At 47.1% G+C, this 17827-nt stretch overlaps 1 protein-coding gene across 1 annotated transcript in view; it reads left to right on the forward strand.

Annotated features, from left to right (window-relative positions):
* The first annotated feature begins 16626 nt into the window (after positions 1–16626).
* The window catches only part of LOC113407399 (parafibromin), a 176782-nt gene continuing 175581 nt past the window's right edge, over positions 16627–17827 (forward strand). The window contains exon 1 of the mRNA XM_026655872.2: positions 16627–16773. Within this exon, the coding sequence (XP_026511657.1) occupies positions 16643–16773 (131 nt within the window). The 5' untranslated portion in view covers positions 16627–16642. The remainder of the gene's footprint in view (positions 16774–17827) is intronic.

Genomic DNA, 17827 nt, shown 5'->3' on the forward strand with positions numbered 1-17827 from the left:
GGCCAATGGGGTCGGCGGGAAGCCGCAGCCAGCACATCCCTCGCCCGTGCCGCTTCTCGCCGCCCCCATTGGCCCGGGACAGCGAACCGCGGCCAGTGGGGGCCGTGATCGGCCGAACCTGCCGTGTCAGCAGGTAAATAAGCTGGTCCGGCCCGCCAGGGTGCTTACCCTGGCGAGCCACGTGCCAAACGTTGCCGACCCCTGTGCTAGACTATACAACTACATATCAGAAAATACAGTTCCAGCAACATAATACTATATTCAATACATTTTGATATTGGTACAATACTAATATGCTTTCTCATTTCAGATAACTCCCTTCAGGTTTGAAAAGAGAATTGGTAAATATACGTGCAAGAAGAGGCTGCAGTTTGCTTTTTTATCTTCATTTATCACTTGCTAAGAATAACTTTGTGATGTTGAAATTCTTGTGCTCATGTATGTGTTATAAAGATATCAAAATTGCAAAACATATTCTTTTATTGGCTGTTACCCCAACTTGCCAGTGGCAACATTTTATCTACAAGAGCTAAACAAAGGAATAAAAATACTGGCATTCATGCAAAGCAGGAGGAAAAAAATAAAAAGAGAGCTATGACTAAAAAAAGCCAGAAGTTTTCAGGTGTTTAATCCATTTAATATTGAAGATATTCTAGTCCAGTTGTGATGAAGCTGGTAAGAATGAGGTATCCAGGAGCACATGAAAATAGCCCTGTATCTCTGAGCTCTGTCAACAGATCTTAACTAAAGAAAGCTGTCTAAGCTGATGACATATATTTTGATTTCAGTGTAACACAAATAAATCAACAAAACAAATTGCATAATCTATTGATAACCTCCATGATTTATAATTTTGATTTACGATATGTCAACATGAAAGAGAAAAACACTGTACAGTAAATTTTCTTTCAGCCATGTATTATGGTTGACTACTTACTGTGGCAGGCATTGCTCACCTATCAACAGACTGAGGGATTACTAATGTGAATACCATATATACTCATTCATAAACTGAATTTTTTTGGTTAAAAAGTGAAGCATCAAAGAGCGGGGGTCAGCTTATCAGCAGGTCTACACCAAAAGTTGATGATTTTAAGCTCTATTGAATTATTGAATTGAATATCTAATACATTGTCATTGTAGATCAGGGGTCAGCAAACTTTGGCTCCCGGCCCGTCAGGGTAAGCCGCTAGCGGGCTGGGACGTTTTGTTTACCTGGAGTGTTCGCAGGCACGAAGCCCCGCAGCTCCCACTGGCCACAGTTCGCCATTCCCAGCCAATGGGAGATGCGGGAAGTGGCGGCCAGCACGTACCTCAGCCCACGCCACTTCCCACAGCTCCCATTGGCTGGGAACGGCAAACCCCGGCCCCTGGGAGCTGAGGGGCTCCGTGCCTGTGGATGCTCCAGGTAAACAAAACGTCCTGGCCCGCCAGCGACTTACCCTGATGGGCCAGGAGCCAAAGTTTGCCGACCCCTGCTATATTTTAAAAGTTGGCATCAAAAGAAACACTCAAAAGTTTTGCTAAAATTATTTTAATGTAATCTAACAAAAAACCTGTTGTTCTTATAATAATAACTGAACAAATATGTATTCACCTTCAAAATTACAGTCAATGTTTTAAATATCTATTTACTGATTTTAACGTCTCATATTGACCTAAGGTACTTATTTAAAAATCTTAAAGTCCTTCAAAGTCCGAATCAGTCTCTGATTCACCAAACAGTTCATTAAACTCGGCTTCAGTCACAGCTGCACCTGCATTGTCATTGTAGATGTTGGCAGTGTCATCTTCAGACTCAGATTCCTTCTCATCATCAGCCTCTGTTGTGTCAAATATGGCATCGTCTTCTGACCCGTCGAGCGCATTGCTGATACAGCATTCCCGAAATGATTTTTCTATCGTTTCTGAGGGAAAGGACTCCCACACGTCCCTGACCTACTGGGCAACCAGATTGATTTCAGGCTTCATAAGATTCCCGCCTTTTATCAACTTTGCCATGCCTGAGCACATCCATTCAGACCACATTTTGTGTAGCGTGTCTTTAAAGGGTTTGTTCAGGCAGACATCAAGCGGTTGTAGAACTGAAGTTAAGCCTCCAGGTATTACAGCCAAAGTAGTTTTCATTTTTTTGGCCACATTTTTCACCTCATCCATCTTGTGTGCCCTGAACATGTCCCAAACAAGCATAGCAGGTTTCTTGAAAAGTGCTCCTGGTCTCTTATTCCACATTTTTCCAGCCATTCAATAGTCCCACTTTCATCCATCCATCCCTTTTTGTGTGCACATACGATGACACCAGCAGGAAATTTCATGTTTTTAGTCCAGGTTTTTCTTTTAAAAATAACAACAGGAGGGAGCTTTGATCCATTGGCCAAACACGATAAAACCACCCTGTCATAACTATAAAGGGAAGGGTAACAACCCTCCTGTGTACAATACTATAAAATCCCTCCTGGCCAGAGACACCAAAATCCTTTTACCTGTAAAGGGTTAAGAAGCTCAGGTAACCTGGCTGACACCTGACCCAAAGGACCAATAAGGGGACAAGATACTTTCAGATCTTGAGGGGGGAAGGCATTTGTTTGTGCTCTTTGTTTTGGGGGTTGTTCGCTCTTGGGACTTGGGCCTGGTCTACACTAGGAGTTTATGTCGAATTTAGCACCGTTACATCGAATTAACTCTGAACATGTCCACACCACGAAGCTATTTAGTTTGACATAGAGGTCTCTTTAATTCGACTTCTGTACTCCTCCCCAACGAGGGGAGTAGCGCTAAATTCGACGTGGCCATGTCGAATTAGGCTAGGTATGGATGGAAATCGACGGTAATAGCTCCAGGAGCTATCCCACAGTGCACCACTCTGTTGACGCTCTGGACAGCAGTCCGAGCTCGTATGCTCTGACCAGCCACACAGGAAAAGCCCCGGTAAAATTTGAATTCCTTTTCCTGTCTGGGCAGTTTGAATCGCATTTCCTGTTTGGACATCGTGGCGAGCTCAGCAGCACTGGAAACGATGCAGAGCTCTCCAGCAGAGATGGCCATGCAATCTCAGAATAGAAAGAGGGCCCCAGCATGGACTGATCGGGAAGTCTTGGATCTGATCGCTGTGTGGGGCGATGAGTCCGTGCTTTCCGAGCTGCGATCGAAAAGACGGAATGCAAAGATCTACGAGAAGATCTCTAAAGCCATGGCAGCGAGAGGATACAGCCGGGATGCAACGCAGTGCCGCGTGAAAATCAAGGAGCTGAGACAAGGCTACCAGAAGACCAAAGAGGCAAACGGACGCTCCGGATCCCAGCCCCAGACATCCCGTTTCTACGAGGCACTGCATTCCATCCTAGGTGTGGCCGCCACCACTACCCCACCACTGACCGTGGACTCTGAGGATGGGATATTGTCGACGGCCGCTTCCTCGGACATGTTAGCGGATGGGGAAGATGAGGAAGGAGATGAGGAGGACGAGGCAGTCAACAGCGCTTACAACGCTGATTTCCCCGACAGCCAGGATCTCTTCATCACCCTTACAGAGATCCCTTACCAACCGTCCCCAGCCGTTAACCCGGACACAGAATCAGGGGAAGGATCAGTCAGTAAGTGTTTTAAACATGTAAACATTTATTTTTAACAGAACAGGAATATTAAGAATATTAACAATGGGTTGTGCAAGATTACTTTGCCCTAGGCGCTTAACGTTTCAGTCCTTGGCAGTGCAACTACTGAAAAAAAATCTAACAATGTCCGGTTTAGCATGATTGTTCTGCCCTGGCCGCTCTACTGTTTAGTCCCTGCCAGTGCAGCTACAGTAAAATCCGGTCTATATGTCCGGGGATAGAGCTGAAATCCTCCAGGGACATTTCCACGAAGCTCTCCTGGAGGTAATTGGAAAGCCTTTGCATCAGGTTCCTGGGGAGAGCGGCCTTATTGGGTTCTCCGTAGTAGGAAACGTTTCCGCGCCAGGAGACAAGCAAGTACTCCGGGATCATTGCCTTGCAGAGCATGGCAGCATATGGCCCTGGTCTTTGCAGGCTTTCCCGAAGCATCCTTTCTTTCTCCGTCTCTGAAATCCTCATCAGAGTGATGTCGCTCATGGTGACCTGCTTTGAATTAGGTAGGGGAATGTTAGTATTGGGACTGCTTGCCTGTTCCTTTACAGAACTGTAACCGGCGGTTTACAGCCACGCGATGGAGGCGGGAGAGGGGCAGCATACAGGGATCTTTCCCTGGGACAGCCGCGAGGGGGTGGGACAGGGGCAGAGTTCATGCTTGCCGGATTGCTAGCAGCAGGGACTGGCATTGCTTTCAACGTGAAAGGAGGCCAGTGCTATTATTAAAGTTTTAAGCAGCCACAAGTCTACGGCTTACCATGTCGGCCTGCTACACAAATTCCGGTGTCCTGCCCCGCTTCTCTGATCTGCACTGCAAGACCCCAGGCACTGAATGCGAAGGCCGAAAATTCGACCTTGTCCTGAGTGCGCATGGTCTTGTTCACAGAGAAAGACTATGTTCTTTGTTCACAACTAAATTTATCTTTCTGAGGAATTCACTCCCTTTTTTCCCATCCCACAGCTGCGACTGTCTCCCGACCTAGCCTGGCATCACACTCCCAGAGGCTAGCGCAGATGAGGCGTAGGAAGAAGAGGACACGGGAGGACATGTTCTCGGAACTTATGGGCTGCTCCCGAGCCCAGTCAGCCCAGAAGACCCAGTGGAGGGAGAACTTGTCCCAAATGCACCAATCACACATGGAACGGGAGGAGAGGTGGCGGCAGGAAGACCAGCAGGCAACTCAAACGCTGCTTGGACTAATGAGGGAGCAAACGGACACGCTCCGGCGCCTTGTGGATGTTCTGCAGGACCGGAGGCAGGAGGACAGAGCCCCGCTGCAGTCTATCAGTAACCGCCCTCCCCCGCCACCAAGTCCCATACCCCCCTCACCCAAAGTCCCAAGAAGGAGGGGCGGCAGAGTCCGTGAAAACTCTCACTCCACCCCTGCAGACTGCTCAAGTACCAGAAGACTGTCATTCCCCAAAATTTGATAAGTCCTTTCCTTCCCGCCTCACCCAAGCCCCCGTCCAAGTTTCATCCCCCAGTTTCATGTGTAGTTGCTAATAAAAAATACGTTTCTGTTAATTACTGTTTCCATCATGTTCTTTTACAGGAGAGTCTGTCTGAAGGGGAGCAAGGGGGTTGGTAATTGGACAGGACAGTCACCTTTACCAGGGTACAGAGGCGGGGGCAGGTTCAGCAGCAGGGCACACACACATTGCAGTCACTAGTTACCCTGGTCAGTCTGGGAGGTGGTTTTAATGTTATGTGTGTGTGGGGGGGCTATGTGACTTTGTGGCGGGGGAGGGCGGTTAGAGATCTTATGCAGCGGTCCTTATCCTGGATCACAGAGCCACGCAGCAGGGGATCTGTAACCGTCCTCCCCCTGTCACAAAGTCACATAGCCCCCACACACAGAGTCCCGAACAGGAGGAGTGGCAGGCTCCGTTGAAACAACCAGTCCACCACTGCGGAGCCTGTCATTCCTGGAGTTTAGAAGCATCCTTTGCATCACTACACTACACCCGCTCCCCACCACAGTCTGCGTCCCAGGTTCAACACTTTACCGAGAAAACAGTAATAAAGAAAACGGTGTTCATTAACAAAATTCAAGTGATTTTATTTTTAAACGTGTGTTGGAAGGGGGGAACGGGGTATGTAACTGGAGAGGATAGTGAATATTTACTTGGTAAAGAAACGGGGGCAGGTTCAGCTTCTCTGTACACAAACTTAATAGTCACAGGTTACCCTGCTCACTCAGGAACCTAGCTTTCAAAGCCTCCCGGATTCACAGCGCGTCCCGCTGGGCTCTTCTAATCGCCCGGCTGTCTGGCTGGGCGTAATCAGCAGCCAGGCTATTTGCCTCAACCTCCCACCCCGCCATAAAGGTCTCCCCCTTGCTCTCACAGAGATTGTGGAGCACACAGCAAGCTGCAATAACAATGGGGATATTGGTTCCGCTGAGATCACAGCGAGTCAGTAAGGTTCTCCATCTCCCCTTGAGACGTCCAAAAGCACACTCCACCACCATTCTGCACTTGCTCAGCCGGTAGTTGAAGAGTTCTTTTTCAGTGTCCAGGGCGCCAGTATAGGGCTTCATGAGCCAGGTCATTAGTGGGTAGGCTGGGTCCCCGAGGATGACTATAGGCATCTCCACATCCCCAAGAGTTATTTTGTGGTCCGGGAAGTAAATACCTTCCTGCAGCCATCTAAACAGACCAGAGTTCCTGAAAACACGAGCGTCATGAACCTTGCCCGGCCATCCGACGTTGATGTTTGTAAAACGTCCCCTATGGTCCACCAGTGCTTGCAGCACCATTGAAAAGTAGCCCTTTCGGTTAATGTACTGGCTGGCCTGGTGGTCCGGTCCCAGGATAGGGATGTGAGTTCCATCTATAGCCCCACCGCAGTTTGGGAATCCCATCGCGGCGAAGCCATCTATGATGACCTGCGCGTTTCCCAGGGTCACTACCTTTGAGAGCAGTAGCTCAACGATTGCGTTGGCTACTTGCATGACAACAACCCCCACGGTAGATTTGCCCACGCCAAAGTGGTTCGCGACTGACCGGTAGCTGTCTGGCATTGCAAGCTTCCAGAGGGCTATGGCCACTCGCTTCTGGACACTCAGGGCTGCTCGCATCCGGGTGTCATTGCGCTTCAGGGCAGGGGACAGCAACTCACAAAGTTCCATGAAAGTCCCCTTCCGCATGTGAAAGTTTCGCAGCCACTGGGATTCATCCCAGACCTGCAGCACTATGCGGTCCCACCAGTCCGTGCTTGTTTCCTGGGCCCAGAATCGCCGTTCCACAACATCCACATGACCCATTGCCACCATGATGTCCTCGGCGCGGGGTCCCATGCTTTGTGACAGGTCTGTGCCACTCTCAGACTTCAGGTCCTCACCGCGCTGCCATAGCCTCCTCGCCCGATTTCTCAGCATCTGCCTCTGGGAAAGGTGGATGATAAGGTGCGAGGTGTTGACAACAGCCATAACTGCAGCCATGGTCGCAGCGGGTTCCATGCTCGCAGTGCTGTGGCGTCCGCGCTGTCACTGACCAGAAAAGTGCGCGAACTGATTTCCCGCCGGCGCTTTCAGGGAGGGAGGGTGGGAGTGACGGTTGGATGACGACAGCTACCCAAAAGCACCCTCGACACATTTTTTTACCCAGAAGGCATTGGCGGCTCGACCCAGAATTCCAATGGGCAGCGGGGACTGCGGGAACTGTGGGATAGCTGCCCACAGTGCACCGCTTCCAATGTCGATGCTTGCCCCGTTAGTGTGGACTCACAAAGTCGAATTACTGTCCTGAGTGTGGACACACACATTCGACTTTGTAATATCGATTCCACATATTCGATTTAAGTAAAATCGAACTACTCTCGTAGTGTAGACATACCCTAAGAGGGACCGGACATCAATCCATGCTCTCCAAATCTTTCTGAACAAGTCTCTCATATTTCAAACTTGTAAGTAACAGCCAGGCAAGGCATGTTAGGTTTATCTTTGTTTTCTCAACTTGTAAATGTTCCTTTTGCTAGAGGGGTTACCTCTGTTTGCTGTAACTTTGAACCTAAGGCTAGAGGGGGTTCCTCTGGGCTCTTTGAATCTGATTACCCTGTAAAGTTATTTTCCATCCTGATTTTAAAGAGATGATTTTTACCTTTATTTCTTTACTTAAAATCCTTCTTTTTAAGAACCTGATTGATTTTTCCTTGTTTTAAGATCCAAGGGGATTGGATCTGGACTCACCAGGAATTGGTGGGGGAATGGTTAATTTCTCCTTGTTTTAAGATCCAAGGGTTTGGATCGGTGTTCACCAGGAAATTGGTGGAGAAGTCTCTCAAGGCTACTCAGGGAAGGGTTATAGTACTTGGGAGGAAGATATTCGGGGCGAGAGGTAGACAGAGTTTCCCAAATGACTCATAAATAATTTGGGTGGTGGCAGCAAAACCAGATCTAAGCTGGTAGTTAAGCTTAGAGGTTCTCATGCAGGTCCCCACATCTGTACCCTAGAGTTCAGAGTGGGGAAGGAACCTTGACACACCCTAAAATTGATTTTTTCATGGCCAGTGGTTTTAATTAAAACTGTTTTTTCACCAACACCGGTTACCGTTCTGTTGCTCAGGAGATCGAATGCCATCGGTGTTTCGTCCTTATTTCCTATTTGTGACAGCTCAAATGCATATTCCTTTTGATGTTTTATAATAGGCCTTTGGAAAGATTCGATTTTTTCTTCCAGATCTCTCAGCAGCTTTTGCGCTATCTTTGTTCGCTGACAAAGACAGAGACCATGATGGTTTATGAAGTGAGTACACCAACCCGCTGATGTGACAAATATTGATGGCTTTACTGACTTGTATTTGTTGTCTTTCGACATTTGCAGAGCACGCAGACGAATTCCAGTTCTAGTGACGACGTACCCCTTTTGTCGACATTCAACAACCCAATCATTGAGATCTTTCTCCAGCTTAGGAAATGAAGTGCACCTCGTTGGACATTTTTTCTTGCTTCTTGGCATGTCTTTTAGTGTTGTTTTATTTTTTCGCCATTCTCTTACTTGCTTCTCATTGATATAGAATTCATGAGCAGCGGCGCAATTATTATTTGCTTCTGCATATTCAACAACTTTAAGTTTGAACACTGCTTGATAAGCAGACCGTTTTCTTTTGATTTCACCGTTCATTTTAAATACTAGTATGAAAATCTTATAAAATAATAATTTAGTTATGGATTTTGTAGGACTTTATATAGGAATGTCACCTGCTTTATCACTGTCAAATTATTACTGTTCTTTGTTTATTTCAAAGCAGCCCTGTAGATTGGCATGTTTGTGGCGATAACAGGCTATTTAAATTTTATTACAGATTCCATCAATTCTGCACATTATATTTTCAGATTGGCTTGAGACTTACGAGGTCCATTGGTAGAAATGCATGAAGAAATCAAATTACAGAGTAGGGGACTGACACTAGTGCCATAGTACTATCGTTCATTGTATTTTTCTGATTGGCTTGTAAGGTGTAGCATTTTGTGAAATGTATGGGTCAAATGTCATGCAGATCTGCAGCACTGCTCTTTTAGCATTCATTTGAAGCCAGTCTAGTCCACTAAACAAAGCCTTTGAAACTTTAAACGGCTGCAGTACTGACATCAATACATTATTTTACAATCAATAAAAGTATGCACTATAAAAATAATTATAATATAGTCCTGTAGTAGAACAATACTAGGAAAAGCAAACAGCTAGTACTAGAAAAACTGAACTTTAGGGAAGCACGTGTTTTTAAGTGCTTTGTTTACATGGACATGAACTGAGAAAAACTATATCATCGATATCCATATGTTTTATTTATATTCATACGTCTTTTATCTCAATTATAACATAACAAATATACAATTTAAGTAAAAATAAAATTTTAGCAAATTTTTAAAGAAGCAAATCCAGAATTGACGTTCCCTCATCAGCGATCTACAACAGGGGTCGGCTAATGAAAGGGTCATACAGTTTTTGCCATTTTTACCTATCCATCTTGGGGGGATCGGCTTATAAATGAACGGGCTAATGAACGAGTATATATGGTACTTTTTCATTCATCAGAACTATGATGATTGTGGACAGTGGATAAAGGAAGATTGTACATACAGACTAGAGATGTGCCATACAGATCCACATATATTCTAGGTATACTTTGTACTGGCAAATCTATGTATGAGCCTGCCTGGTGTGTAACACACAGTTTGAAGCCAGTGTGTTTCAAAAAAGTCTTTTGGATGGGACATAAAACTAAGATCCTGGCAATTTGCATATACTAAAAGTTCCACTGCAGTTTTTTGCAAGAGGAAGCGTTTTAGTTGAAGTGACATGAGCAAATTCCAATTTGGGCAATTAAATTCTGCCTACCTAAAATTATCCTTAATGTTAGTTCTTCACCTCCTAAATAGTTGTGCACTGTTGCATTATGCAAGTTAAACTGATGCTTCAGTGTACTTCAGAGTTCATAGCATTTTGGTAGATAATGTAATTATATTACTGTGTATTATAGCAGGGGTTCTCACCCGTGTTCTTCCCGAGGCCTCCCTGTGTCACAATAACTGTGTTTCTTCATATAAAAGCCAGGGCCAGCGTTAGGGGGTAGCAATCAGGGCAATTGCCCTGGGTCCCCTGCCACAGAGGGCCCCACAAAGCTAAGTTGCTCAGGCTTTGGCATCAGCCCTAGGTGGTGGTGCTTGGGGCCCTGGGCTTCAGCCCCATGAGGTGGGGCTTCATCTTTCTGCCCTGGGCGCCAGCAAGTCTAATGCTAGCCCTGCTTGGCAGACCCCCTAAAAATGACTTGTGGCCCGCCATTGGGCCCTGGACCCCTGGTTGATAAACACTGTATCATAGTATATTCATATGTTACATTATGATATAATATGTGTGATTCATTATATGTGTATGTAATATATATTAAATATGCTGCATATTTTTTTGTTATAAAATGAATGATAATATTTCTAGCATCTCAGAACAAGAAATGCTGTGAAAGATTGCCTGTTTCTCTGTATCTCACCAAGCTCACGGTGTGCTACTTTGAATTCTGTGAGTCTCTTTCATTTTGTTCCTGCTGGTCTTGAAAAAATGTTAAGGACCCTCAAAGCATCCAGGATTTGAATGTCAGCTATTGATCTGTCCTCTAGGTCTAACAATTCAGTGTAATATTATTCCTGAGGAGGTGACAGAATCTCACTTTCAGGTGTCACTCTAAAACATAAAGGATTTCCAGTATGTATAGACTTGAATGGAAGAAATTGTACTCTGCAATCAGGAGAAAACAAATACACCTCTACCTCGATATAACGCTGTCCTCGGGAGCCAAAAAACTCTTACCGCGTTATATCGAACTTGCTTTGATCCACTGGAGTGCGCAGCACCGCCCCCCCGGAGCACTGCTTTACCGTGTTATTTCTGAATTCATGTTATATCGGGTCGCGTTATATCGGGGTAGATGTGTAAATGTGCCAGAGGAGATCTGCTACCACTTCAACTGTTTAATTTCCCCAAGATGCAAACCCAGTGTAACAAGTGAAACATGGTAACATGATTTTTTTTTTAAGTAGTGGCAGTAAATACATGATTGCAATGTTTGCTTGAAGTTTTGTTACTGTTGTCATTATGGTATGTTTCCAGATACCAAGAGAAAATAAATATTAATCCTTCTCCCACTAGTATAATGATGCTGTGGTATTTGACGTTTTAGCATTTTGTTTTGTACAGCATTAGTTGTGATGTGTTTTATTATTATCGATGCCACCTTTAATTTTAAAGGGACAGTGCCAAGCTTGCTAAGCCCCACATAGGCGCCGACTTCCCCTCTGCCTGGTGGGTGCTCGACCTCCCCCCACCTTCCCTGGCCCCACCCCGTCCCGCCTCTTCCCACCCCTGCACCGCCCTCGCCCTGCCCCTATTCCAAACCCTTCACCCAAGTCCCCGCTCCTTCTCCGCCTCCTCCCCTGAGCGCGCCGCATCCCCACTCCTCCCTCTCCCTCCAGGAAAGTCCTAAGCGCCACCAAACAGCTGTTAGGCAGCAGGGGGTGGGAAGCGCTGGGAGGGAGGAGCAGGAGCAGGGACGCGACATGATTGGGAGGTGGGGAGGAGATGAAGTGGGGGCGGGGGGAGCTTGGCTGCCAGTGGGTGCCGAGCACCCACTAATTTTTGCCCCTGGGTGCTCCAGCCCCGGAGCACCCATGGAGTCGGCACCTATGAAGCCCCAAATTTGTCCCACTTTTCGCCTTCTATCCAGGTCTCAAAACATTTTTTTCTGATCTCTGTTACATTTATGCCATACATACACAAGTTAGATAAAAGCATAAGCTACTCTCGCTGGAAGGTTGTTGTGGAGGATGGTAAGCCTTGAACATGGGTCCACAAGTCCCCAGGCAGTGCTCAGACTATGGCCACTGGAGGTCACCAAATGACTGGAGAAGGGGGGGGGCTAAAAAGCTTTAGTTCACAAAGAGTCTCATCCAAGAAGCTTCTGACTGGGGGAGATGTCCAGCCCCACCAATTGGCTGGGACGCACTAGTTAAGCCAGAAAGAAGTACAGGAAGTTGTCTGAGCGATTCGATGAATTCCTGGCTGGCTACTACTACAGACCCTACCTACTTGTCTGACTCCTGTTTCCTGCCTCCCTTACTGTACCTGCCCTCCTTGTTCCAGACCCCCGTCTGCTCCCAGTTCCTGTTTCCTGCCTGGCTCCAGGTCCCTACTTTACGCCCTACCCCTGACACTGACTCTGGGCTTGACTCGACTCTGACTTCGGTTCTGACCTTTGGCTTGGCACCTGACGCTGACCCCAGCTCTGGTTCCAGACTCCTGACTCTAACCCTTAGACCTGACTACCCACAGCCCAGTCCCTACAGTTGCAACATTACACCATTTTATTTCTTATAATTCAGAATAATACACAAGAACCCCAAAACACACACAGAGAGAAAGAAGGTAGCTCTTTAAAACAGAGAGGCACAACTCATCTCACCTTACTCTTCTTTCTAGGCTGGTTGTCTTCAAATTGAGTCTGCTTGGCCCAGATCATACACTTCCTTACAGAGCTCTTTCATCTGCAAGCAGGACCAGGAAACCTCCCTGAGCATTTAAAGTGACAGATCATAATTTTAATGCAGTTGTCAATACACCACAATCTCTAATCCAGGATCAGTGCTTGGAAAAATGTAGTGATTCCAATAGCATTTGTACTTGTCTCCCAAAGTGGTTCTAACACTGGGACATCGCATTAAGCACTATAACTAGCAAACTAATAGTTCAGTCATTGTGAACAACAATTAAAAAAAAAAAAGCAATGTAGGTTGTTGTAGTATAACAATATAGTTAACGGAATGTATGCTACACCAGGTTCTATTCACAGCCCCAACTACATATTTGTGATGCATAAATGAGATGCTGCTCAATAGATTGTGTAAACTAGCATATGATCATCCATCTTGGATCAATAGTGAAAGAGCAATATTGACATTAAATTACCATTAAGTTTCTCACAAGGTTTTGACACCATGCAGTTTTGCTTGCTTGTGTGAATTTTGTAATACTTGCTTACATAAATCAAAGGATTTATTGGAACACAATACCTTATTACATATGGTGATTCCAGTCAGATAGACTACATCAGAAAGAACCAACTTCATTGGTAATGGCCAAGATTTTAAAAAGCGACTAGTGATTTTAAGAAACTCAGTTTTTGGGTGCCCAGCTTGAGATGCCTTAAAGGGGCCTGATTTTTTTCAGAATTTGTTGAGTGCCATGCTCTGAAAATCAGGCCTCTTTCTGGAGTCTCTCAGATGATATACCCCAAATTATTAGTCACTTTTGAAAATCTTGTCTAACATGCACAACTCCCAGTAAAAAGAACTACATCATAGTTAACCATCAGCATTTCTTCAGAATATAATACAGCCCTCAGCAGTTTAACAGAATTTGTAAAACTATCTGTAATTATGCCATCTGGTAATGCCCAGTAATATTACACAGTCACGATGCATGGGGCAGTTCACATCTTTCAGGGTTTGTCTACACTTACCGGAGGATTAACAAGTGGCGATCGATGCATCAGCAGTCAATTTAGCGGATCTAGTGAAGACCCACTAAATCAACCTCAGATTGCTCTCCCGTCGACTCCTGTATTCCACCATGTTGAGAAGATAGGGGGAGTCAATGGGACAGCGTCTCCTGTCGACATCGCATAGCATGGACCCTGCGGTAAGTAGATCTAAGCTACGTCGATTTGAGTTACGTTAAAGTAACTCAAATTGTGTAGCTTAAATCGAATTTCCCCTGTAGTGTAGACAAGGCCTCAGAGATTGTTTGGTGCTCTTTGTAGCATTGAAGACTCATGTAGACATTGGTTCACATTTTGAAGGATCTCTTCTCAACTATAAAGTCTAGATAATTTTGTCTTATTTCAAAGTGATGAGCACCCACAGCTTCCATAAACGTCAATGGGAGGCACAGGTGCTTTGAAAATCAAGCCACTAATTTATTTAAAATGAAAGCTTACTTTCTGAAGTTGGATAATGGTTTGAACAATTGACTATGAGATGATAGGTTGTAGAAAATGTTCCAGATTGTCAACCCAGTGAGACCTTACCCAATCCAAATTTATGTAACCGTATTTGTGAACTATGTGGTACTTTCTATAGAATGGCTTGAGTATGTGCACTTTTGCCCTCTACTGAATGGAATGGACCAGTAACTTGCTAGCTAAGTGAATTACTTCCCTTTACTGGAGTGAAGCCTGGTCTACACTTAATTTAAATTTAATTTAAATTTAGGTTGACTAGCCCTGGTACTTGGGTGGGAAAAAATCCACACCTCTGAGTGCTGCAGCTATGCCAGCCTAATCCCCAGATGTAGACACAGCTAGCTCAATGGAAGAATGCTTCTGTCAACATCACTCGGGGAAGTGGAGTTACTATAGCAATGGGAAAACTGCTGCTGCTGTAGTGTATGTCTACAGTATGGCGCTACAGCAGCATAGTTACAGCATCATAGCTGTGCCGCTGTAGCTCTTATAGTGTAGACCTGAGTAATTGATTCATTCGGCAGCTGGGCTTACAGCTTGGTGCTGGCTGGTGCCTGGCTGGACAGACTAAGAGTAACCTTGTGTAAACCCAAGTCTGGCCCCCAGGCTGCAGGGCCAGGCAAGAATGGCTGCTCCCCTCATGCAGGCCAAGGGTTACCACCTAGCTGGTATTTGACCAGCCTTGCCAGTTTTTTAGTGGATTTGCCAGTTACCAGAAAAACAATTTAATCTGCCAGTTTATGTGGATCTAAAGATTTGTATTATTATCACAATACACTGAGATATCTAATATTAAAAGTTTCTGTGTCCAGCTAAAGATGTTGCAGTGTTCCCACTTCTACAGTTTAAGCAATAATCGATCAAAACTGTTGAAAATACAGCAGCTGTCTGCCCACCAACACACAAGCACACCACTCATGTGTGTGAAAGGGGGTTTTAGTCACACGAGAAGGTAAGAGTGAGGAGATGTGCAAGGCATATTAAATAATGGAAGATCAGGGTGATGGTGCGTGTGATTCTACTGCACCTCTGAAAAAAAAGCTTGCATCAGAAACTGCACATTCAGAGAACTGGCTAAATGAAACAGACTACAAAGGCTGGCTGGCAAAGTGTGCTGCTAAAACAAATGCCTATTTGTTATCAATGATATTATCAATCTTATCTATATGTGTTATCTCTCTGCATATTATAAGTGGCTGTTGAAGGGAGATGGATTGCAGAGTGGCCTTGTGGCTGGGGTTGTGGCAGCCTTGCCTTGTGGTGGTGGTGGAGTACCATTTTTGTACATTTCAAAGGTGGTAACCCTACCCAGGTCTGTGGGGCTGAGTGCAGTATTGTCATCTCTCATGATTTTGTCATGAGTCTCATGATAATTACTGTTCTCCTTAAAACCCCAGCTTCTGGAGTCAAGTGGATATGTGATGATTCCAGCCTTCATTCTTAAAGAAAATGTAAGTTTCTAGCCCTTGTGGCTGTGAAGAAAGCTTCAAAAGTGACCACAATGCATTCTAAAGGCTCAAAAAGTAGAAGGCAAATAAAATCTATTATTTCTTACATAATCTTGTGATTTTAAAGCCAAGCTCAGGATTTTTGGCAAGCCCAACTCACGATCTGTGAACATTTGGGGTTGGCAATACCAATGATGAAAGGCAGCAGGGAGGGGAAGGGGCAGAGGGAGGGCAGCACTCGGGGTGGAGGGGGTTAGAGACAGGGGTAGGGTGACCATATTTACCAAAGTAAAATCGGGACACCGTGTGCGGCTGGCCTGAGCTGCCTGCCATCACTGCTTGCCTGAGCCCCCGACCCGGGGCTGTCCCAAGACACCTGGTGTTGCTACTCACCTGAACCCTGCACTACCCAAGACTGGGGTTGACCACCCAATCTCCACCCTGCTCTGGGCTGACTGCCCGAGCCCCACGCCACCTGGAACTGTTCACACGAGCCCCACGCCACTCCGGGCTGACTGCCCAAGCCTTGCGCTGCCCAGGACTGCGGATGGGACTGACCGACTGCCCGAGCCCCAGGCGGCCTGAGCCCCGCACCGCCCAGGGCTGACAGCCCGAGCCCCGCCGCCGCCCCACACACCCCTCCGTCCCCCCCCCCGTAAGGGGGCGCAACCCATTAGTCTGGCAAAACTGGACGTGCCATTTGCTCTTCACTGGTCAGAGCAACTTGCAACTGGCAAGAGGAGACAGGACAAGGACCCAGTTTGGCCAAAAAAGTCAGGACATCCGGGACAGGGCTTAAAAAAGGGGACTGTCCTGACCAAACCGGACATATACGGCCCCCCTAGCCAGGCGGACTGGGGTGAGGGGGGTAGAAGCACGGAGATGAGGCAGAGGCGGCGAGGAGCACATAGGTGAGGCAGGCGGCGTGGGCGGCTCCCCCAGGCGGCAGCGCTCAGGCGTTCGGCAAGGGCAGCCCGGCGGGGCCCTAGCGGCTGGCGGCGGGGTCCTCGCGCGGCTGGCTGTGGGGGCCGAGCGGGCCGGGCCGGGCGGAGCGGCGGCGGCCCGGCGCGAAGATGGCGGACGTGCTGAGCGTGCTGCGGCAGTACAACACGCAGAAGAAGGAGATCGTGGTGAAGGGGGACGAGGTGATCTTCGGCGAGTTCTCCTGGCCCAAGAACGTCAAGACCAACTATGTCATCTGGGGGTGAGTCGCGCGGCCGCTGCAGGTCCCCCCCCGCATGCGGGCAGGGGGTGGAAGCTGCCCCGAAGTTGTTACCGCTGAGCGGGGAGGCGAGGCGGGGCGGGGGAACTGGTGCGTGCGTGGGGGGGAGCCCGCGAGCCCGGCCCCTCTCCCCCGGCTCCTCGGGGGTCCTGTCTCCACTGCGTGCTCTGCCATGTGCTGGGAGCCCGGTTCCCCTCCCCGGGACCGGCCGGTGTTTGCTTGTTTGTTTGTTGCTCCTCGGGAGGCTCCCGGGTGGCCGTGGTTGGTCGTGGCCCCTTGTTTCCTGGTGCAGTGTCCAGGGGGGAGCGAGTCCCGGCTGGCAGAGCGCGGGTGGGGGGCCAGCGGGAACCGAGTCGGTGGGGGTGGGCTGTACGCGGTGTGTGTCCCTGTGCCCCGGGGGTGTCGCTCCTCTGTCACCCTGGGAGCCTTGATCTCAAGTCAAACAACGAAGTCTCTTTTCTTCCTTTTGGGAGGAGCCTGGTTTCTCCCAGCTCTGAGATTCAGCCAGTTGGAGAGAGCAGATCCAGCACCTCAAAGGAAAGACGGTGATTTCTTTCCTGCCGCGGGAGCTGGCAAGAGGGTTATGTCCATTTCAGGTGTTGAGGTTTTAGATTTCTGCTCTAAAGAGGGCACGCTATAGATGAGATTGGTGGCTGGCCTGAGAGTTGTTTTTTTTCTGACTTAGTACCTCATACTGAAAGGAAGTGACAAGTATCCTAGAAGTTGTTTTACTACTAATCTTCTAGCTAAGTTATGCGTATTGTTTGCTCACTTTGTTAATTGCCCTTTCATGAGGATGTGTTTCTACTCTCCTTTTCTCCTTGTGTAAGGAGTATAGTTGGGTCCAAATAGAAACTCTTGATCTGACCACCTGTGAACTTTGTAGAAGCTTCTATGGGGCTATACAGGCCTATCCTTAATGGGGCCCCCCATCTTTGCTGTAATACTAATATAGTTTGTCTCCCAACTTTTCTGAGAGACAGCACATTGTAAACAAGTACATTCACAATGCAAATACCTCCCAAGATAGAAAGAG

The sequence above is a fragment of the Terrapene carolina genome, unplaced genomic scaffold (assembly GCF_002925995.2).
Source record: "Terrapene carolina triunguis isolate 2854851 unplaced genomic scaffold, T_m_triunguis-2.0 Scaffold211, whole genome shotgun sequence".
In the NCBI taxonomy this organism is placed as follows: domain Eukaryota; kingdom Metazoa; phylum Chordata; order Testudines; family Emydidae; genus Terrapene; species Terrapene triunguis.